Source organism: Sceloporus undulatus, chromosome 8 (genome assembly GCF_019175285.1).
Source record: "Sceloporus undulatus isolate JIND9_A2432 ecotype Alabama chromosome 8, SceUnd_v1.1, whole genome shotgun sequence".
Classification (NCBI taxonomy): Eukaryota; Metazoa; Chordata; class Lepidosauria; order Squamata; family Phrynosomatidae; genus Sceloporus; species Sceloporus undulatus.
The window spans coordinates 38,731,029-38,754,092 of NC_056529.1; the positions used below are offsets into that span (position 1 = coordinate 38,731,029).

The 23,064-nt window shown below is 42.7% G+C and overlaps 3 protein-coding genes across 3 annotated transcripts in view; 2 read left to right on the plus strand and 1 right to left on the minus strand.

The window, feature by feature from the left end:
- EEF2KMT (eukaryotic elongation factor 2 lysine methyltransferase) overlaps positions 1 to 4,850 on the plus strand; it is a 7,747-nt gene extending 2,897 nt beyond the window's left edge. Inside the window, exons 5-8 of the mRNA XM_042438448.1 lie at positions 1,458 to 1,591; positions 2,290 to 2,597; positions 3,299 to 3,448; positions 3,646 to 4,850. Of these exons, the coding sequence (XP_042294382.1) occupies positions 1,458 to 1,591; positions 2,290 to 2,597; positions 3,299 to 3,448; positions 3,646 to 3,746 (693 nt within the window). The 3' untranslated portion in view covers positions 3,747 to 4,850. The remainder of the gene's footprint in view (positions 1 to 1,457; positions 1,592 to 2,289; positions 2,598 to 3,298; positions 3,449 to 3,645) is intronic.
- A 20-nt stretch (positions 4,851 to 4,870) lies between these two features.
- On the minus strand, positions 4,871 to 12,956 carry ALG1 (ALG1 chitobiosyldiphosphodolichol beta-mannosyltransferase). The gene is made up of 13 exons (XM_042438447.1): positions 12,714 to 12,956; positions 11,255 to 11,332; positions 10,066 to 10,169; positions 9,796 to 9,944; positions 9,332 to 9,421; positions 8,711 to 8,827; positions 7,994 to 8,118; positions 7,502 to 7,540; positions 7,119 to 7,178; positions 6,418 to 6,528; positions 6,172 to 6,286; positions 5,576 to 5,651; positions 4,871 to 5,101 (listed from the first exon to the last, which is right to left on the minus strand). Exons 1-13 carry the CDS (start codon positions 12,931 to 12,933, stop codon positions 4,949 to 4,951), a joined length of 1,437 nt encoding a protein of 478 aa, XP_042294381.1. The 5' UTR covers positions 12,934 to 12,956; the 3' UTR covers positions 4,871 to 4,948.
- A 3,120-nt stretch (positions 12,957 to 16,076) lies between these two features.
- C8H16orf89 (chromosome 8 C16orf89 homolog) lies at positions 16,077 to 21,516 on the plus strand. Its single transcript, XM_042437638.1, has 8 exons — positions 16,077 to 16,317; positions 17,326 to 17,475; positions 18,298 to 18,445; positions 18,967 to 19,084; positions 19,644 to 19,773; positions 20,004 to 20,108; positions 20,387 to 20,461; positions 21,103 to 21,516. Exons 1-8 carry the CDS (start codon positions 16,128 to 16,130, stop codon positions 21,171 to 21,173), a joined length of 987 nt encoding a protein of 328 aa, XP_042293572.1. The 5' UTR covers positions 16,077 to 16,127; the 3' UTR covers positions 21,174 to 21,516.
- Positions 21,517 to 23,064: the final 1,548 nt, after the last annotated feature.

Sequence of the window (23,064 nt, forward strand, 5' to 3'; positions counted from 1 at the left end):
ATCTAGTGTGGGCAACACAACATCTCCGTAATGCTCCATGCTCTACATCACTTTTCTTTCAATCAAAGTTCTCCAGGAATCATACAAATAAAAAATGCACAGTATAAATTTGGCCCAAGATCATAGAATCATAGAATCGTAGAGTTGGAAGAGACCACTAGGGCCATCCAGTCCAACCCCCTGCAATGCAGGAAATCCAAATCAAAGCATCGCTGACAGATGGCCATCCAGCCTCTGTTTAAAGACCTCCAAGGAAGGAGACTCTATCACCCTCCGAGGGAGTGCATTCCACTGTCGAACAGCCCTTACTGTCAGGAAGTTCCTCCTAATGTTCAGGTGGAATCTCTTTTCCTGTAGCTTGCATCCATTGTTCCGGGTCCTGTTCTCTGGAGCAGCAGAAAACAAGCTTGCTCCCTCTTCAATATGACATCCTTTCAAATATTTAAACAGGGCTATCATATCACCTCTTAACCTTCTTTTCTCCAGGCTAAACATCCCCAGCTCCCTAAGTCGTTCCTCATAGGGCATGGTTTCCAGACCTTTCACCATTTTTGTCGCCCTCTTTTGGACACGCTCCAGTTTCTCAATGTCCTTTCTGAATTGTGGTGCTCAGAACTGGACACAATATTCTAGGTGGGGCCTGACCAAAGCAGAATACAGTGGCACTATTACTTCTTTTGATCTAGACCAGGGGTAGGCAACCTGCGGCCCGCGGGCTGGATGCGGCCCTGCAAGGCCTTGGGACCGGCCCCAGCCCGGTCCTGCCGCCGATTGCCACCGGAGTCTTTGGCCTCTCACGTGAGGGCGTGGGGCCTTTGGCCTATCAGGAGGAGGCGGGCAAGGGGGGCAATTGTCTATAGAAGCCTCAGAAACTTGCATTTATATTAACAATTTTTTTTAAATCAGCAAATTTTTTCACGTGTCCTCCAATATTTTTTTTTAAAAAGTGTCCTCCATTTGAAAATTTCATCCTACATTTGTTCCGGTTTATTTATTTAATTATTTTTTTAAAAAAATATATATTTGATTATTTATTTTTTGGCTTCGGCCCCCCAGTTGTCTGAGGGACAGCAACCCGGCCCCCGGCTCAAAAAGGTTGCCTACCCCTCCCGATCTAGACACTATACTTTTATTGATGCAGCCATTGGCCTTTTTAGCTGCCGCATCACACGGTTCACTCATGATCTTTCACTGGGAGACATACAGTCACGTAGCATGCTAGATCTCCTACGTTATCATTGTGTGCCAGCAGAGATCCAGGCTCAGAATTAGGTAGCACAAATCTCTGCATGTGAACTCTGCTTCTGAAACCAGTTGAAGCTGAATATGGTTGTTTCGCATCAGATAAAAATGTCTGACAGCTTTCATAGGAGAACGTAACGCCTGCGCAAAACAGTCACAGGTTCCTTGCTGTTGTCTTAAAAGACCGGAGCTTATTCTACTAATGTTTCTTGCAGCCCACTGGAGAGGCCATTACACTCGGCGAGAGCGTGGCCATTATTTCACGGGGAACGACCGGACTCGTCACGTGGGACGCCGGCCTTTACCTGGCAGAATGGGCGCTGGAGAACCATGCCATCTTCACTAACAGGTGGCAGTGTGCAGCTGCAACCCATCTGAAACTTGGAAATGTTAACATAGGGCCCGAACAGACATGCCAAAATAAAGCTGCTTCGGGTCATTTTGGAGGTATGCTGTTTAAATGATGCATGCTTTCGAAGTGTCCGGAAGTTGCGCCAAAGCTGTGCTCCAGTCCTTAGGACTGGATCATGGCTTTGGCATGGCTTCTGGCCTCTTAGGATGCATGCATCATTTAAACAGCATACCTCCAAAGTGACCCGAAGCAGCTTTATTTTGGCCTGTCCGTATGGGGCCTAAGACAGCTTTCTGTGTTCCTAATGCCTGCAGCTCTATGACATAACACTTGTTTTCAATGTGAAGGGGTATGGAAAACATGGATGTGTATCCTAAATTTTGTGGGAATGGGGTTGGGGAATAATGAGGTCCTGCAAATATTGTTGGGAGTACATCTCCCAGCAGACTTAGCCAGCGCAGGCAATGGTGAGGAATGCTGAGAGTTGTAGTCCAGCAACATCAAGTGTGAACTTTGCCCACTGAAAGGAATCTCACTTGTTCCTTTGTAGGATGAGATTTGGGTCCTAAAGTGGCCAGTTCTCACCAAAAGAACAAAGCACAGAGCCAATAGGCAAACAATGCATTTTTTTATCTCATATTTTTTTCTCTTTCCCTTTTTGTTAATATTGATTTTTAATTTTAATTTATTTTTAGGAGTATTTTGGAATTGGGAAGTGGGATGGGACTGACAGGAATCGCCATTTGCAAAGCTTGCCAGCCCAGGAGGTATACGTTCAGCGATCACCACCCGTGCGTTCTTCAGCAGCTTTCGGAAAATATCCGTTTGAATGGTTTATCCCCGGAGCCTGAAGTCGGCAGCTTCAGTCTGGCAAAATGTGAAACTCAGAAGGCAAACCTTACAGGATTCCAGGGTCCCAAAGTAACCGTTGCAGATCTCGACTGGAACCTGGCTACGAAAGAAGAGCTGGCAGGACTGCAGGCTGACGTTGTCATTGCTGCAGGTACCTTAAACTCTTCATTCACTTTGCTGGTAACAGGCCTCCTATTTCACTGGGACATGTTGGTCCAAGCAACATCAGAAGTGCGTTCAACTCACAAGCTGCAGCAGCTTACTTCTGCCTTAGTCTCCTGGGAAGGGCATGTTTCTGCCCCTCTTCTTTCCCCCTATTAACTGAGTATAAACTACATTTGTCATTTAAACTCAGTTTGCAGCAACTGAAGCAAGCTGAGGACAAAGGGGGAAAGCAGGATGAGGAGAAAGGAATCAAGACATTTTAAAAGCAGCTGAAAAAGTGGTTTGGCAGAGGATTAGTCAAGACTGTCCCTGCCAAATTGGGAAAGTTGGAGGGTATGATTCAGTGGTGTGGTTACATTTGAAGTGGAAGTGGTTAGGTTTTTAAATCCCCAAGTTCAAAGTCAAATCCATAAATCAAGCCTGAAAGCGTATGGAGAATGGAGCCAGGAACCACAAAGTCTATAATGTTGAACTGAACACGTTAGTTTGGGGATAGGGATTTCCTATTTTACTTCCCTCTACCTTTAGCAGATACTTGGCATTTCTGGTCGCAGTACAATTTGTGGTTGATGGTGAAGGTTTGGTCCCCAGCCCCTACCAAAGTTGCCTACTCCTATTCTGGTTGTTTGTCTGTTTTAATTCTTTCTCTGCTTTTTTGTTCTCCCTTGAATATCACCTTCCAACCAGATGTGGTCTATGACCCAGAGCTCACACTGTCCCTTATTAAAGTATTGCAAAAACTTCCCTGCTGCCCTAACGGACAAAAAGCCCCAGAAGTCTACATCGCCTTTACAATCCGAAATCCTGATACGTACTGCTGCTTCCAAACTGAACTTAGTAAGTGTTGTTGTCCTACACTGGGGTTCAGGGGTGTAGTGGGTGATGGGGGCAAATGAGAGCATTGCTCCCAAATAACAATCCCACACCAATGACATTTTCCTTCAGTACTCAAGTCTCTCCTACCTGTGAGAAGCTGGAATGGGGAACATCACGGACGTGTTTGTAACTATTTTCCTCTTTGTCTCTCCTTGCAGATAAAGTTGGGATCAGATGGCAAGCTGTTCCTAGTCCACAGAAGAACGTTTTCCCTTATGACCAGCAGGCAAAGATAACTCTCTTAAGGTTACTCATTTAAGGGTGTGTGTTTTTTTCCTCTCCTCAGAATTCACATTACACTTGGAATCATTTCAACAAGACAAGTGGCTCTCATGATTCAAATCTGTTATCATTAGTATATTCCGTCAGCAGTGTGAACACTGGTTGAGAGCAAAGAGGTTCTTACTGTCTGTTGGAGATTGTATATAAGCTGGGCAACATTGCTGGGGAGGAGTAAAGAGTAGTGAAAGAAAATATGAGAGGTAAGTGGGTGTCCTGGTTCACAAAACAGTCAAACAGGCTGGCTGGGAGGGATCCCCGACTGATAATGCAGGCAAAGGCAGATAATCACAAGGAGATAGAAAGTGTCCTTGCCTGTAAGAGTCCATCAAGAGAAAGGCATGGGTCAAGCAGTCCCAAGTCAAGGGAGGCAACTGGAACCAAGGTCAACACGGTCCAAAGGTCAAAGAAGAAGCCAGGAGGTCTGAAGTAGAAATGTAGGAGTCCAGAAACAGGAACCCTGGCTAAAAAACAGACAATTTCCTTCCAGCAACTCTTTAGGCAAACTCCGCTCTTAGGTTGCCTGAAACCAGCTGGTTCTAATCAGAGCTTGATTGCTTGCTGCTTAGGCTGCAGCCTGGCTGAGCAATGGCTTCTTAGCTCTACCTTTTGTTGGATCCTTTTGTTCCTCCTCCTTCATGGAGGACTTAGAGGACTTGAGACCCCCAACTATCTCAGCTGCAGGTGAGTCTTGCCCTTGTCCTGCTGGCTGAGGCTGCAATTCCACAGGAGGAGCTGGCTGAGGCTTTGCAACAGGGAGGGCTGGCTGCTCTGCAACAGAAAGAGCTGCAGGCTGTTCCTTTTTTGGAAGACTTGCCTTGGTCCCTTCCTCAGCCTCCCAGTCCCAGTCCTGCAGCTCTTGACCCATGACAATTGGTGTCCACAGCCCGCAACTCCTGATCTAGTATTAGAAGTAGTTTATGTAAGGTGCCCTAAAGACTGGGCACCCTTACGTAAGCTTTTGAATCACAATATAAAACACCTTTCCCTGATGAAGAAGCCAGCGAAACATTGAAAGCCTGCCTGTTGAACTGTGTGCATTTCTGGTTGCCCCAATAAAGGTATTGCTGTTTTGTTTATTTGGGATATAAAACCACTTTTTTCTGTTTTTTTAAAAAAAGGATTTTAATTTACAAACGCTCTCACAGTGTTACAAACATTTAGGAATGTGTGAGGTATACATTAACTTCCACGTTGATCAGCTGAACCACTGCTAAACAGAGGAAGGGCCGTCTGTTCCCAACTTTCATCCCACCGCAGCTGCCTGGCTGAGCGAAGGTTTCTGCGGAATAAGCTCAGCTTGCCTTCAGCGCGTGGGAATTCCCAGAAAAGGGTCTGCAATGTTACAGAGAGAATGAGATAACAGGTTAGCCCTACCATCTTGATTTAGCTGTCAGCCCCAGTATTTTCACCAAGACTTACTCAGGAAAGTGAGCAAGGCATTGCGTATTTCACAATATATCTCAGCTTAACCAATTTCTTGAAGTTCATAGAGCAACCCATCTATCAGTCAGATAAACAAATCATACTGGACTCGTAAAAGTACCATCTCACAATTCAAAGGGGCCAGAACACAAAGCAATGGGTTCCGATTACAAAAAGAGAGAAATTCCACCTAAGCATTAGGAAGACCAGTTGGAATTGACTGCCTTGAAGGCTGGAGGGCTCTCTCTCTTTAGAGATCTTTAAACAGAAGTTGGATAGGCATCTTTTAGGAATGTTTTGGTTGTAATTTCTTACATGGTTTAGATGCTCTTGTGCCCATTTCCAACTCTACAATTCTAAGACATGGTCTCAATACTTTCTTACCTTCAGTTGCTCAGCAAGTTCACTTGAGTCCCTGAATATCAAACCATTCACTTCATGCTTCACAAGTTCATGTAAACTGCAATGAAAAAAGCAATATGGGAGAGAGGGGGGTTAGTGACAAGAATCAATTCACCTAACACATTTAAGGGATAGCCTTTTCTCTTTACTTTTGCCCATTCTCAGTCAACAGTGAGAGCAAGTGTTGGAGCAAGCTGGCTACTGAGCAAGTGGCATGCCTAATCTGTAAGGCTGGATGTCTGGCAGATTTGTTTTCTTGGAAGACACCTTCAGCCATTACATAGCATTTCTATAGTGAACATGACAAGGGGCCACTGAAGCAGACCTGCCTTGCACATGTTCATCCATTCCAGTTGTGGCCACTATGGAAAAGGGCACAGCTGGCACACTAACCAAAGCTGGGCAAAGGCATTCCTGAAGGCACCTGGCTATCCAATAGGTCCAAACATTCTTCATCCTTGGCTGAGGGAGGAGGTCACAGGGGGTCTGACAAATTCGCTTGGTGGAAGCTTGTCATCACAGATCTATGCCATCCATGTCCACATTCCCTTGACAACCTGAAATAGACCCACACTTACCACTGGAAGTGCACTGCACACACTGGCAAGCAGCAGCCGAACATGTCCACCACCTTCATAGGTAGATCCAGGCCGCTGGAGGACTTGTGGAGACAAACGCCTAAGTCGGCTGAGCCTGCAAGGGGAAATTACACCCAGAGTTTTTCATATTGCAAAAAAGTTTCTTTGCAGTGATTACTAGATGTACCGAAGTTATGGGACACCATATGGTCAGGTAAGCCTTGTATGAGTAAATAAAAACATTACCAAGCAGAAGAGGGTAGTCCTCCGCCTCCAACCAGGGAGTACAGATCTGGATGTGCTTGAACTGCAGGGCTGCAATTAGTTTGTTGTAATAGTCCTTCAGAGGTCCTTTGCCTTTTCAGAGACAGAAAATGAGCAGCATGAACCACTCTGGACCAAAAGGGGAAACTGCAAGAGTGAGAATCAAGCTTCATGCCACTTTATATGCCAAGTAGAGGTTGGAAAAGTTACTTCTTTTTGGACTACAATTCCCAGCATCTCCCAACCAACAGAGCCATGCTAACTGGGGCATTCTGGAAATTGCAGTAAAAAACTTTGAGAGAGCATTAATTTTAGTCTGTTACAGGAAAACCAATAAAAAGTCATTTTGCTGCACCTTAAAGACTAGTAGATTTTAAACAGGGGCTCACTTTATCAAATGTAGGGAGTGATGCCTCAGTGGGCAGATATTTCCACAAATGGGAACAGGGGCAGGGAAATGGAAGTGCAAAACGTATCTGTAGGTAATAATAATAACAGTGGCAGTCACTAAGAAGTGGAGGTGACAGAGAAAAAGGGCCCCTCAAAAATAACTTTTCCAAGATCTGGGCCAGAGTGATAAGTAATTAAAGAGCGAGGATGAGCATTTCAAGGCAGCACAGCATCTAAATCAGTTTTGCTCCACCACTGATAAGAATTACATGACCAATTAAAACTTAAGTTACCTGTTATTACACACACCAAAGGAGGCAGTTTTGCTCCATCACTGACAAATTTCTCATATTCTATGGAAGAAAGAGAGAAAAGCGTATGTTACCATATTCACTACAGCTATTAACTAAATTTCTGTTTTACAAAAAAATTAGGATTTCAAAATTCAGGAGCCTTAGAAAAAAGGAGCAATCCAGAGGAAAGAATTACAACTAAGATTGTTTGCATTCTGATTCTAAATTGAGGATGTAAAATAGACAAGTGCAAAGGGGAAAGAGTGGACATTTTAACTGCTAACTATTCTTTTACAATTTTATTTGAGGCAGAGAAATAAAGGGAAATCGTGACATTCAAATAGTTGGTTTCTGAAGTAACACAGAACACCTTGATAACTTACCTTCCAAAGCTTTTAACAGGATGGAAAAATCTTCATCCTCTAGAAAGAGAAATGGTGGGGGAAAGAAAATCACACAGTTGAGTCTATAAGCATTACAGGTTTTCTCTGTTTTCACCTAATGCAATGATGCAAGTTATAGCCGTGTTACGATTTATAATTAGGAACAAGTAATCCAACCGATACGGCACTTCTAATGTATTTCTCCCCACCCCTGTGAAGTGTCCTGTAGGCCTCTAATGTTTGCCTTTTTAAAGATAGTGAAGAGCCCAATATTGCTGCTACCCAACCCTGTGTTTGGATTTCATCCTGTAAACGGTCGTATGTATTCCCACTAAGTTAGAAAGCATTCCCTAAAGTCTTGTGGTGGACTCTGCTGCAGGAGGTGTAACTTCTCTTATTATTCATAGCAGAATAGCTCAGTTTGCCCAGAAATGAATCAGCTATTCAAATATACCAGATCAAAAGATAAAAATACTGATTTGTAGTCCAGACCTGTCCAGCTAGTGCTACTGATGAGGAGAGCTGGTCGGCCTGTCTGCTGCGTCACATTTCCACTTCTGACATCAAGTTGCGTAAAAACAGATTTCTCCACTTCGTCTGGGAGATTGGACTCTGCTCTGAGAAGAAACAGAACTTTTTGGATCTTGGAATTCTGGATAAGGAAGACTCAACCTATACATTAAATGGGTTCATTAGTCTAAAAATGGCATGAGGTTTGGACATCAGGCTCTGCTTTGCCCAATTTATATGGTGGAAGGCAGCAGGGCAAGCTGTCTCTCCACAACACAGAAAGCACCAAAACCGTCCTTGTGGAAAAGTCACTGCTTTGGCCTACAGCTCCCAGAATCCATGAGTCAGCATGGATAGAAGAGCCAGAGGAAGGAAAGAAATTCTGAGACCAGGTTCTCTGAGTAATCAGACTCAAGTTCTCTTACTTACTTCATTTGATGGTGGATAAAACAGGCTCTAATCAAAAGACCATACATTTGTGAGTTCTAGCATCTCAAGGACTTACACAGTCAACCGTTTGCTAGTATGTTTGCCTTTCCTGCCAATACACATCTGAAAAGCTGTAGGAGTGGGAAAGATCTGGTCCATTTTTAGATTATGAAGAGTATTTAAGTCAAATGAATACATGGCAAATGCACCACATCAAAACTATATATACTGGTAGATTTTTTTAAAATGCCAAGCATGTTTCTAACTTACACCAGTGAAGCTCTAAAGGGAGGGTAGTCTTTGGCAAGTTTCATGAATAAGGTATGCTGGTCGCTCAAGGGAGTCTCCTTAAAGAAAGAAGCCGGCTTGTCGTAAAGCGTTATTGCTCTGCAACACAAATGATATGATGGTGAAAACAAAGATAAAGCCACTGATAGTAAGAACTATGATATAACCTGGAATGGGCTGATACACACTGGACTCCATATCTGTATGCTCCTTGGAAAACCTATCATCAGATACTGGTGGACAGCATGAGCCTATTCTCACACTGTTTTTTATACAACAATACAGCAAAGGCTTATAAATCTACATTTCAAAAGCAGACCTAGTTAAAAATTTCAAAATCACCTCATTTATAACTGTTGTCCAGTTCTCCCTGAAGAAGGCTAAGCTCATTCAATAAGCAGAAGCAATCAATGCAACAGAAGTTCCACCACAAACAACATTCCCATATACATATCTACAGCTTCAACCTTCGAGACTGAAAATATCCAGGAGGACTGAGCATTTCTATAGTACTGGATAAACCAAGGATTGAGGGGCCTGGAAAACTCCTTCAAAGCATGTATTGCTCATTCAGTCAGAGCCTGCTCTGAGCCGCTGATTTACCTGATATTACAATTCTTCTGAAGATCCTCTTTCATTGCCTCTGTCACACAAATGTTGTCATCAGATAAGCGGCCAAAGAATTCTTCATACCTGAAAGAAAGTGAACTTCCATCAGTTACTGAATTCTGAAATCTATTTAACCCTGCTCAAGACACCTGTGTGGATATTTACAATTTCCCTTGCTGCTGCAATGGCTCTTAAAAAGAGAAACTAAACTAAACTGAAGCAGAATCAAATGACTACAAATATTAGAGCCTTTGCTAGCTATTCTTCCATTTCCTAGCCTTGGTTCTGTAGGTTCATAGATACGTCTAAAAGATTCTTCCTGGTGCCTTCAAAAACATAATGTAGATTTGTGCAGGAGAGAGGAAGTGAAAAACCATCTGCCAACTTGCATCATTTTTTAAGCATTGATATATTGGCCAACTGTCTATTGTAAGTATTTTTTTAAAAACTGTACAAACCATTTAGCAATCCGTACTATAAGGTGCCTCTTTCCATGCGTCAGGCTCATGATTGTATACCCATAGTTGTGCCAATCGATGATGAACTTGCTGCCTCGGAGAAGGCAAACTAACCAAATCACAGCTATGCTGGGCAGACCGGGAGGATTCTTGTCCATGAAATTACAGGAAAAGAGAAACAACTTAATAAGGTTTCTTGGCTGTTTCCCGGCCTATACCTATAAATCCTGCCCCAAAATACCTACACAGTTAAATAGGAGGTCTACGTACCTGGAGAAGGACATAACCCGGTTTGCTTATCCTCAGCATTGTGTACAACAGCTGGACACTTTGGAAAATGACTTTTGCGAGATACTGAAAAACCTTTGGCCCAACTGCAAAAGAAAAGAAATTAACATCAAGATCCATGCAAAACCCAGACAGATTTTCATTTAAGTAGCCCTGGCATAACTTCCACAGTAATGTATGAATCTGTAAAAATGCACATGTTTATCAGTGTGAGATGAGCCAATGGTCAATTCAAACTTAGGGACTTAGTATATTCTAACTTAACAACAAGCAGGCATTATACTGTGTTTCTGTAGCACATCTAAACTGGTGCCACTCACTACTCTCCCATGCAAGAACTTCCCAACCCTGAACTTGCTGGTTAACGTTGAACACTTTTATCTCCTAGGATTCTTAGGAATCAAGATAGCTCACAATATGATGAAAACATGAAGCAACTAAGCAGCACAATGTTATAATTTTTTTTTAATTCCAACCATTAAAGAAACAAATCTGGCTGGGAAAGGTAAGCTGCAGCCACACTGCAGAATGAATGCAGGCTGACACCACTTTAACTGCCTTGGCTTCATTCTATGGGATCCAAGGGTTTACAGTGGTGCCTCGGGTTACGAAATTAATTCGTTCCGCGGCTAATTTCGTAACCCGAAAAACCTTCGTAACCCGAATTGCCATAGGCGCTAATGGGGAAAAAAGCCGCGGCTCTGCCGCGGCTCCATTTAAACAGCGCCGGCGTTTTTTCGTAACCCGAAAAAACGTTCGTAACCCGAAACAATAAATCCCTATGGGATTTTTTCGTATCCCGAAAAATTCGTAAGCTGGGTAATTCGTATCCCGAGGTACCACTGTATAATTTGTTGTGGAACCAGAGCTCCCCGACAGAGAAGGCTAAAAGTTACACAAAACCACAAATCCCAGAATTCCAAGAGCTGTGGCAGTTAAAGCGGTGTCAAACTGCATTAATGATGCAGTGCAGATGGTGGATTTGTCATCCATGGGGACAAATGGCTGCTTCTCCAGCTCCTCTGTGTATTATCTTCTTCCATACTGAAGACCCGACAAGAGAGAAAGCAGTGGGGAAATGACCTCACTGAATGAAAAGATGGCAGTTTTTTCTATCCAAATCACATATATTTGGGAACATTGTTTTTTAAAAAGGGGACACTTGCTGTACCTTGCCAGGTTTTCAGCTCAGTCATATAGACAATCTCTATGTTTCCGTTGCGTACAATCTCTCCACGTGGCTTCGTGCCTGAAAGAAAAGCAAACATCTCTAAGAACTTTCATCCAGCATAAGCACAAGTGAACAAAAAACTCCTGAGTAAGAAAGAGGAGCAATTTGCATGTATTCAATATATATGTACAGTGGACCCTTGTTATACGCTGAGGTTTGGTTCCAAGATCCCCCGTGTATAACAAAATCTGTGTATGCTCAAGTCCCATTAAATATAATGACATAGCAAAATGGTGTCCCTAATAAAAAATGGAACATCAAGGTAAATTTATACTTTTTTGGAACATTTTCAATCCGTGTATAAGAAGGGCCGACTGTATACGTGAGGTGTGTGTGTGTGTGTGTGTGATATCTCTCAGATAAAGAGCACAAATATTTTTCGTTGCCTTCGTAAATATGTTATGTATGTACACAATTACAGGTATACATATAAATGGAAATATATCATACACACACATGTCTAGTGTGTATGTGTGGTATACAAGCTGTAACAAAACCTTTCAAATAGCACAAATATTTTAACAGCCATAGTAAACATGTGTGTGTGATGTAGATACACAGATTATACATACAGATACAAATATATATCACACAAACACATATATATGTCAGATGTGTGTGTGATATACAAGATATGTGGCAATCTTTCAAATAGGACAAATGCTTTTAGAAGCCTTAGCATGCGTGAGTGCATACAGACACAGACACACACTATATATATATATATACACACACACACATCTCTCTATCATGTGTGTGTTAATGTGTGTGTGTGTATATATATTGTGTATGCATATATCTATCTATATCTTGTGCGTGTGTGTACACACACATATATACACAGACATGCACATCTATCTATTGTGTGTGTGTGTGTATATATACATACACATATATATATATATTCACATGCATATGTGTGTGTGTGTGTATATATATATATATATATAGTGTGGGCATATATATATATTGTGTATGTATATATGTTTGTATATTTGTATGTGTGTATATATATACACGCACACTATATGTGTGTGTGTAGTGTATGTATGTGTGTGTGTGTATATATATATATACACACACATATATACAGTATGTATATAGTGTGTGTGTTTATATATACACAGTGTAAGTGTATGTGTGTGTGTATATATATATATATATATACACACACACATACATATATACATACATATACATATTGCATATGTACAAACACACACATATATTCATATTCATCCCAGGAAGGCTAAGGCTCCCTTCCCTGGGACGTGTTTCTCCAAAGCAACTGGAAGCACGTGCAAGGCGAGCGAGGTGCAAGGCGTCCCCTGAGCATGTGCAGAGTGCCTCTCTCTCTCTCCCCCCCTCTCTCTCTCTCTCTCTCTCCCGGCCTCCTCACCCGGGTAGCCGAGGAAGGCGACTCTCCTGCCGGCCCTGGCCAGCGAAAGAGCGTGGTACTGCATGCGGGGGCTCCGTCCCAGGTCGCCCAGGACCACTACCGCCACTCGGGCTTCGCCGGGGCCCCCGGGACGCGTAGGCCGCAGCCGTTGCCATAGCAACAGGAGCAGCGGCAACAGGAGCAGTAGGGCCCAAGCCACTTCCCCGGCGAAGGCCGCCATCTTGTGAAAGGGAACATAGAGAGCGGAAGGGAGGGCTAGAGCGGCTTTCCGGGGAGAGCGGAGAGGAAGGCTAGAAAGGCTCCTGTCCAGGAGTGAGCGGCTTCTTGCGCCACAGCGCCCCCTGCTGCATAGACCCATAAAGTGGTTGTGAAAGACTTTTCAGACTTTAATATACACAAGTTTTGCTTCTGTATTATTCCAAGGGGTTAAATATATTTATAAGCACTCATTTATTTTACTTTAGATAGTTATAAATGAATAAAGAGGAGGTTGTCCTTGATGGAGAGACTGGCTTGCCCCACTTGGCTTCCCAGAAAGAGAAAGCAAAAGCACACTGCTGCAGCATTTCCCAGTTGATGTGTTTTTCATGTTCGTCACATTCTTGGTGCATCTGCAAATGCAGGAACAATGCATTTTGGTGCTGCTTTCTAAGTCACTCCATCCTATCCTATGGAATCCTGGGATTGCTAGTTACCGGTGCCTTTGCCAAACTACAAATCCCAGGATTCCGCAGCAGGACAGAGCTGTGGCAGTTAAAGCGGTGTCAAACTGCATTTATTTCTGTGGTGTAGACGCGCTCTTCGATCGAGGCAGACATGCTCTTTATTTCTCTCTGTAAAAACGTTTAGGGCCAGACAAAGATAAAAACATGGAAAAAGGCAAATTAAAATGTTAATAGAGAACATTTGAAAAAGAAAGAAATTAAAAGTAGTCTTCAATATATATATATGTGTGTGTGTGTGTGTGTGTATACATATATATATATATATATATATATGTATACATATATACTTATATGTGTATGTATATACATATATTTGTATACATACATATATGTGTGTATATATACATATATGATATATGTGTGTATATATATGTGTGTGTGTGTGTATTTATATATACACATACATATGTGTGTGTGTATATATATATATACGTAACGTGTATATGTGTGTATATACATATATATATGTATACATATATACTTATATGTATGTGTATATACATATATTTGTATACATACGTACATGTGTGTGTGTATACAGTATATACATATATACTTATATGTGTATATGTGTGTTTATATATACACATATATATGTGTGTATATACATATACATATGCATGTATACATATATACTTATATGTGTGTATATACATATATTTGTATACATACATACATATATGTGTGTGTATACACATATGATATGTGTGTATATATATGTATATATATATGTATGTGTATGTCTATATATACATATATGTGTGTATATATACATATACATATTTATGTATGTATACTTATATGTGTGTATATACATATATGTGCATACATACATATATGTGTGTGTGTGTTTGCCGTTCTCCTCTGCCTTGTTATCAGAGAGTTTTCTGAAAGCGGAAGGAAAGTCCAAGGCGAGGCATATCTATGGCCTTTTCCTTGCATTTCTGGAGTCATAGCCATTGCCTCCTGAAGGTCGGAAACCCAACCAGACGCCAAAATACAAACCAAAATACAAAAGGGATAAGATAACCTTAAAGGCAGAGTCTTTCTTATTACGAATTCCCCAAATATTCCAAAACCCCAAAGTTTCTTGTTTTCAAGGGCGGCTAAGGCCTTTCCTTTCCAACGGTTCGATGTACGGAAAGTTTTGTTACGTGCACAACAACGATTTTAAATACTGTCTATAAAAAAGACCTTCAGCATTTGTGCGTAAAGTATATTTGAAACATCAGTTGTGCAAATTTGGGAACGCTCTCTCGTGATTTCTTTTCAGGATGGAGCCACGGCAGTCAAAGCGGTGTCAAACCAGATCATTTCTGCAGTGCGGACGCAGCCCAATTGCTGCAACTCAATAGGGACTTGAGGCATTTAGGAAAATGCCTTCAAGCATCCTTGCTTTTGGCAGGGAATGTCTTGTTGGCATTGCAAAAGGGCAGCAAGCCGTTGGTTATTTGCTTTTCTATTATCATATTTTGGAGAAGAAGTGGATTTTTTACGCTTCGTGAGCCAAAATAACCAGGCTCTTTTGGGGGATTAAAATGGGAATTTGACTCGGCTGGCATTATGCCTTATTATTATGCCAACCTGACAAGACTACCTGCCAAAAATATGCCCTTTTATTAAAGCCTCGGAGGCTTTAATCGATCTGTTCTGAGAAACATGGATATGTACCTGGCTCTAGTAGCTGTTTTCAGTTGAAGAAGCAAAAAGCAAAACTTCATTCTCATTCATCAATTATGTTTATATGTATTTTTTGTATAAATTATTTGCATGTTTTAAAATATTAAATCTTTTTTCAAATTTGCAGATGGCACCAAACTAGGAGGAGTAGCTGATACCCCAGAAAACAGGATCAGAATTCAGAAAGACCTGAATAGATTAGAAAGCTGGGCCAAAGCTAACAAAATGCATTTGAACACGGAGAAATGTAAGGTACTGCATTTAGGGCAGAAAAATGAAATGGATAGGCATAGGATTATGGGGGACACCTGGCTGAACGAGAGACTTATCTGTGTGAAAGGGATCTAGGAGTCTAAATAGACCACAAGTTGAACATGAGTCTGCAGTGCAATGCGGCAGCTAACAAGGCCAATGCAATTTTAGACTGCATCAATAAAAGTATCAAGAGAAGTAATAGTGCCACTCTATTTTGCTTTGGTCAAACTTTATCTGAAATCCTGTGTCCAGTTCTGGGAAACACAATTCAAAAAGGACATTGAGAAACTGGAGCCATGTGTCCAAAGGAGGGAGACTAAAATGACGAAGGGCCTGGAAACCATGAAGCCCTATGAGGAAAGAACTAGGGAGGTGGGGATGTTTAGCCTGGAGAAGAGACGGTTAAGAGGTGATATGATAGCCCTGTTTAAAAGTTTGAAGGAGTGCCACACTGAGGATGGAACTAGGGCCGATGTGGCCCATGGGCCACCATCTGCCCACCCTTGTTGTAAACTGAAGCCGAAGACAGAGCTCTGGTAGGAGAAAGCTTGCCAAAGAATGAAAGGGAGGGAACAGTGCCTAGACATGCATCGTGTCCAATGCAAACATCTCTCAGCTATGCGCTCCCAGGGTATTTGCATAGATAATTTCCTGCTTCAAAAACAGTGGAGGAGAAACATTCCCCAGGCATTCCTCCTAGGAGTAGCCGAGGAGCCCTTGAAGGTCATCTCCACCATCTACAAAGGAAGCCAGGATGCCAATGTGGCCGGACCTGGCCTTCCAGATGTTCCTTTGCCTCCTTGTCCTCCATCCCGATGGATCCAGATGTGAGGAGGACCGGATGAACGCCATCCTTTCGGCCCTGGAGAGATCAGCTGCAGTCCTGGAGGAGGAGTATGATGCCATCAACTTAGACGCCGTGGTGGGATTCCACATTTTGCAAGGTACCCAGGTGCCAACTGCTCCGGCACCATCCGCGTCTGACTCCTGCGCACACTTTCTTTCCCAGAAGGAAGGCCCACCTGTCTTTTGCAGGATGGATCCCTAGTCCTGGGCGCATGGGAATTGTAGTCCACGGCTCTGAGATGGGTCAGGGATCTGCTCTGAGTTCTAGTTTGGGCCTTGAAGGAATTTCCTGGGATGCTGAACCTATCTTGAGAGAAAGGTTTCACCAGCTGGGATTTGGTGGCTCCTTATAGTTAAACTGTTTTTTATTCTTATGGATTCAAGAAACAAATCGCTGAAGCTCCAGCTCTGAGAAGCATGCACTCACCTTCCTTCCTTTTCTTCCTTTTCTTCCTTTCCTTCCTTCATTCCTCCCACTTTTCTTTTCTTTTTCTTTCTTTCTTTTCCTTTCCTTTCCTTTCCCATCCCTTCCCTCCTTCTCGTCCGTCCTTCCTTCCTTCCTTCCTTCCTTTTCTTTTTCCTATTCTTTCTTCTTTCCTTCTGCTTTTTTTCCTTTTCCTTTCCTTTCCTTTCCTTTACTCTCCCTTCCCTCCCTTCTCCCTCCCTCCCTCACTCCCTCCCTTCTTTCCTTTTCCTATTCCTTTTCCTCCCTTCCTTGATTTTGCTAAGTTTGTTAAATAAAGGCCACCCTTTCACTCCACCATTGTGTTTAATGGGACTTGAATATCCAAGATCCATGAATGCTCCGTGACAATTCTGTAGCACTGAGTCATTGCAGTTAAACTGGTGTCAAACTGCTTTAATCCTTCATCTCCTCTTCTGCCTGTGTTTTTATACCAGATGATGTGCTTTGTGCCGAGAGGTGTGAATCCTCCACATTCAGGGGCAGTCTATTTAACTGGTTCAATTGTCACATTGTTGCTGCCATTTCCTTTGGACCTGCTTCCTTCCCACGCTGTACACAATGGACACACAGCAAATAATTGCCTGAGCTGCACCTCTCCGTTCCTTTGCTAACAGTGTCTTTTTCCCTTTGCAATGTCCAGCCTTCTTGAGCAAAACGTTGGAGGAATGGGACAAAAAGCCAGGATTGGAGCTGGAGAGGGAGCGAGTGGCACGGCTGGAGGCAAAAGTGTCTGCTTGGACCGAAAAAGCCAAACATTCCCTGGAGCTGCAGGACCCCGATTATTACAGAAGTAAAAAATAAATATTACTTGGGGGGAACTGCTGGGATTTGGGAAGGTGGCAGATGAACACACTTCTCTCCTTGGCATGAAGAAGTTGTGCAGATTGGATTTTCTCTATGAGAACTATTGAATTGAAGGGATCCCAAGGATCATCTGGTCCAACCCGCTATTATGGCAGGAAATTCACGGCTAAAATGTTAGAATTCAAAGACGTAGCCGTAGTCTGAAGCATCAGAGATGTACAAAGATCTTGGAACACTTTCTTTAAACCAAAGAAAGAAGTTGACAGCATGAACTTTTGGGCCCCTTTTGGGGAGAAAGGCAGATAGAAATAAAATAATAAATCAATAAATTCCCCTTGAAGCCGTGCTCTATGGTGGATTCCAAAAACCGTCACCCCCAAAAGTTAACTTTTCTAAGCTTTGGGTTCTAAGCTGGGTTCTAAGATCTACATCAGTGATGATGAACCTTTTCGAGGCTGAGTGCCCAAACTTCAATCCAAAACCCTCTTATTTATTGCAAAGTGCCACGTCCCTCTGGCTTTCTAGTAACAAACTCTGGCAAACTTTGTGCTGGGACGATGGCACATGTGCCCACAGAGAGGGCTCTGAGTGCCACCTCTGGCTTGCGTGCCATAGGTTCGCCATCCCTGATCTACATTTAGGTGTTTCTTTGTAACATTAATCGCCCTGACTTTGTGAGCAAAAATAATTAATAATGTTCCGATGGAATAAAAGTTCAGCGCTGTCGCGCATGAATGACAAACACTTAAACAATCCTTTCTGCTCCTTCTCTCCTTTTTAAAAGATTTGTTGATTTATTTATTTGCAGATTTTGCCCCGGCTTTAAGTCCTGGTTTTTGGAAGGTCCCAGACCGCTGGACCCAGATTGACCATTCTGTTGGTTTTCCCACAACCAATGGCTCCTGTTTGCTTGGAGGGATAAGCGATTCCTGCATTTCTTTCCTCTTAGGATCGTGGTAGGAATTTCCCTTGCTTCTCCCTTTCCATTTGCGCATGTATCCTTGGCTTCTGTTTTGGGTTGCCAGATCTCAGGGCTTGGACCAGAGTTTCCAGGCTTCATGGCTCATCATGTCCAGATGGGCGATCCTGGGGTTTTCTTGGCAAGTTTCATTCAGAGGGGTATTTGCCTTTGCCTTCCTCTGAGGCTGAGAGACTTGCAATGGGTTTCCATGCCTGAATAGGGATTTGAACCCTGGTCTCCAAAGTCATAGTCCAATGTTCAAACCACTACACTGTATTGGCCCAACTATGACTGCATAATGCTTATTGACATCGCCAGGGGATATGCATCTACGCTGCAGGATTAATGCAGTTTGATGTCACTTTAACAGCCATGGCTCAGAGTTATGGCATTCTGGAACCTGCAGGTGCATTAACAACCCTTGGCAGGTAACCCTAAACATGGCTTGTCTCTTGTAAAAGTGTTGCAGTTATCAGCTACCCATGGAAGTGGGTCTAACATCTCTCTTTTGCGCAGGAAAGATGGCGGAGAGTCGTGCCTCGTTCCCGAAAACTGCAAGAGCATTATGACAAAAACTCACTGCTCGAATTATGCGTTGTCCCACCAGCTTCTCTACTTCCTCTTTGCAGAAATGGTAAGATGTTCCCTTTCCTGACATGATGGTTCGGAATATGGCCTTTTGTCCAAAACCAAGGCTTTAGTGAGAAGTCAAACTTTTTAAATTTAATAGAGTATCTTTATGTAAAAAAATATAATGCTTCTAGACCTCACTGGAGACTCTTTTGCAAACAAAACAAAAAAACATGCATTTGTGGGCAATTTCTGAGGTGTGTTGTTATATTCAGCTGTCCAGCAACCATTGCTAGATGAGCTTCTTGTATTACTATGGGGGAAAAGGAGAGCATAAACTGGCTAAACCAACATGCATGTTGTGTGAACTAGCTAAACTAACATGTAGTTTAAACTAACTAACCCGTTGGGTAGCCTTGGGCAAGTCACACTCTCTCAGGTTCAGGAGAAGGCAATGGCAAACCTCCTTGGAACAAGTCTTGCCACGAAAATCCCATGATAGCTTCGCCGTACGTTGGAAATGACTTGAAGACACGCAACGCACATATGCCCACATGGTTTAAATAAAGGAACAGACCAGTCATTTTATTTCTCCTTCTTCTTCTTCCACTTTTCTTATCTAGAAAGGATGTTTGAATCCTCTCTTCCTGGATGCCCAATATTACAAGAACGTCTTCTGCCATTTGATGATGCAAAGCAACCTTCATCCCAAAAAGGACGTTGATGCTCCGGGAGACATCTTTACGGAAAACAGTAAGCGACCTCTTTTTGCAAAGGCGCCATCCTGTTACAAACTGTGCATCAAACTGCTGTGTGCCTTTTCTTGGTTGTTGCAGAAGGTGGAATTTGCTACCTATTTAAGAAGACCATTGAGAGGTGCCACAACCATTCAATGGTCTTCTTACTTCTGCAAAACCGTCCTCTCCTTGTGATCATCTCCTCTGCTGCCAACGCTTCAGATGTGTTTGTGTTCTCTTCCTCAGTTATGTTTTGCGGCTTGGCTGGGTTCTCTGATTTCTACAAGCCAGAATGGCTGGATCGCATCCTTAGCTGGCAAAACCCTGGAGATGGGTGTTTCTGGATGTACAGTGAGTAGACAGGACACCTTTGGCGGAGTCATAGGATCATAGAGTTGGACGTCATTTCATGGGCCACCAAGGGGTCTGCTCAATGCAGGACCTCCAAAGGTCACCAAACTTTGGTCCTCCAGACATTTTGGACTTCAGCTCCCAGAATTCATGACCACTGGCCAAGTTGGCTAGATGAAGTCCAAATTACCTAGAGAGGACCCAAGTTTGGGAATTGCTAAACTAGAGTAGCCCCAACAAGGAAAGGAAACAATTGTTCTGTTCTGATCTCCTTTTAGAGCCCTCCGTTCCAAATCCAGAAGGCGCCGTCCCCAAACCACGAAGGTTTAGAAGAAGGGAGAAACTTCTTAAAGGTAAAACTAGACCTTTTGCATGTTTGGTTGTGTATGTGAGACAGTTGGGAAGCTGAGAATTTTTAACACAACTCTGTCTATAGTTTTTTGTAGGTTTTTCAGGTGATGTGGCCATGTTCTAGAAGAATTTATTCCTGACATTTCGCCAGCATTTGTGGCTGGCATTTTCAATAAATTCCCTGAAGATTCCAGCCACAGATGCTGGTGAAACGTCAGGAATAAACTCTTCTAGAATATGGCCACATATCCCAAAAACCCCGCAAAAAACTATGGATGCCAGCCATGAAAGCCTTCGACTTCACAACTCTGCCTTTCTGTTTACCAATGCACCATTGTTGTGTGCCTTCAAGTCGTTTCCAACTTATGGCGACCCCAGGGCATAGGTTTATCCTGGGGTTTTCTTGGCCAGCTTTGTTCAGAGGAGGTTTGCCCTTGCCTTCCCTTGAAGCTGAGAGAATGTGACTTCTTGCCCAAGGTCACCCAGTGGGTTTCATGGCTACACTGGGAACCGAACCATGGTCTCCAAAGTCGTAGTCCAACACTCAAACCGCCTGTCTGGTCTATGTAATGCCAAAGTGAGGATGATATTAAATAATGGTTCAAGCACCTTTCAGATGCCAAATTCTTTTTTCCTTCTGCAGATGAATGTTCTTCTCATAACATTGCTGTGGCTGTAGGAGCCATCGGGGGATTCCTTTACTATGGCTTCTGATACCAGTCCAGTCATCATCATCATTGCCACCACCATCACTATCACCATCTCCAACATTATGACTACCACCATGTTTATTTCAAGGCTGCTTTCTCATGCCCAATGCATTTCCAGATATCTACTAACAATTGCAAATCCTGACAAGCTTTCAGTAGAATAGAGCAGAAGGAACTAATCCAAACATTTCGCATTCATTGTTGTAATACGCCTGCAAGTCAACTCTGAGTTATGGTGCATGAGAGTTTTCTTGGCAAGATATAGTCTGTGGAAGATTGCCATTGCCTTCAGTGGGTGACCTTGGGCAAGGCACACACTCTCAGCCTCTGAAGGCGGCAATGGCGAACCTCCTTGGAACAAATCTTGCCAAAAAAATATCTGATGATAGGTTTGCCTTAGGGTCTCCATAAGTCAGGAATTACTCGACAGCACATAACAAGAATAAAAGGGGGAAAGTGGGAGGAAGAGAGGGCACTGTTTTGAGGAATTATCAATGTCATTGCAAAAGTGTCATTTGGTCACCTAGCAAAGTTGCCTTCCCAACATGGATTGCAGAACTGGCCTCCCTTCTTCAGATGGCCCTCAACGCATTTCATAAAAGCATTCTTCCCCATCCCAAGCCCAAAGCTGGAATCGAAACGACAGCCAAATAGTTAGAAAACGTCTTGCGCTGTTTTTTCCCTTGGCTCTTTAAAAGATAAGCCAGCGACGTCTCATCCAAATGATTACTTGGGTTCTTAGTTTGATGCAACCCAGAGGGGCAGTTTCAAGTCTGCAATGCACTGGAGAGGCACAAACCTTCAAGTGTATCTTAAAAAGTGATTTCCAGCCGATGGTTGTGAACAGAGACAAGGGACCGCTGTAAAGCCCCTGGTACCCCATCTTAAAAGTTATAGGTTCATTTGTCAAATCTTTTAATGGTGCCTTACCTCAGGCTTTTCTTTGCAGCAGACGCTAAGGACAGGAGCAAAAATATAAACAGTGCTAGGAGACGCTCGAATCCCTTACGAATTATTTTCCCCAATATATGTTGCTTAAGGAAGCCCATGGGCTGGATCCAAACCCTAAGGAAATTATGCCTTTTCTATATCATACCCCAGACTCTGGTGGCCCTGCTAGATTTCAATTATAATTTTGCTAGCAAGCTTATTTTCTGCTGCTCTAGAGATGAGGGCATAAGAGCAATGGATGCAAAACCCAGGAAAAGAGATTCCACCTCGACATTAAGAAGACAAGCATTTGATGTAAGGTAAAGCATAACCTATTACAGTTCAGATCTCCTTGAAAAATACTTTCTATGGCTCAAAACTACACCTTCCAGCCATTTTTCCCAGCCTTGTTATGTGCTTTAAATTAATTTCTGACTTACGGCGAGCCTAAGGCAAACCTATCACCAGGTTTTATGGCAAGATTTGTTCAGAGGTTTGCTCAAGAACAGGCAATGGATGGCATTTTGGTAGTAACTTCTACATTTTCCTATAAAAGCAATTAGACATTGTTTGACACAGAATATCCCCTTCAGTTCAAGGCTACACAAGCGGAGTTGCACATGGGACACCGTTGTGCATCCCATGTATAAACGTGTTGCGCATTGCACAAGATTGGGGATTACCATTGTGCATCTCCCATCAGTGTGCCTATTTTGTTTGCCATTCACAATTGTCCCTTAACCCTGTGACTATAAAATTTAAACCCCATCTCCTTAACTTAAGAATCTTGGCCAAAAATTTCCAAAGAGCACGAAACAACAATAAAAAAGACTCCACACTTTCAGGTCACCCTTCTTCTTCTGGATTTTGTACGAAGCACATATATCGATGAGAGTTTGGTGTTGACTGCTGTGTATTAAATATTTAGGCATTTAAAAATCTAAAGGTGTATTAACCATAAAGAA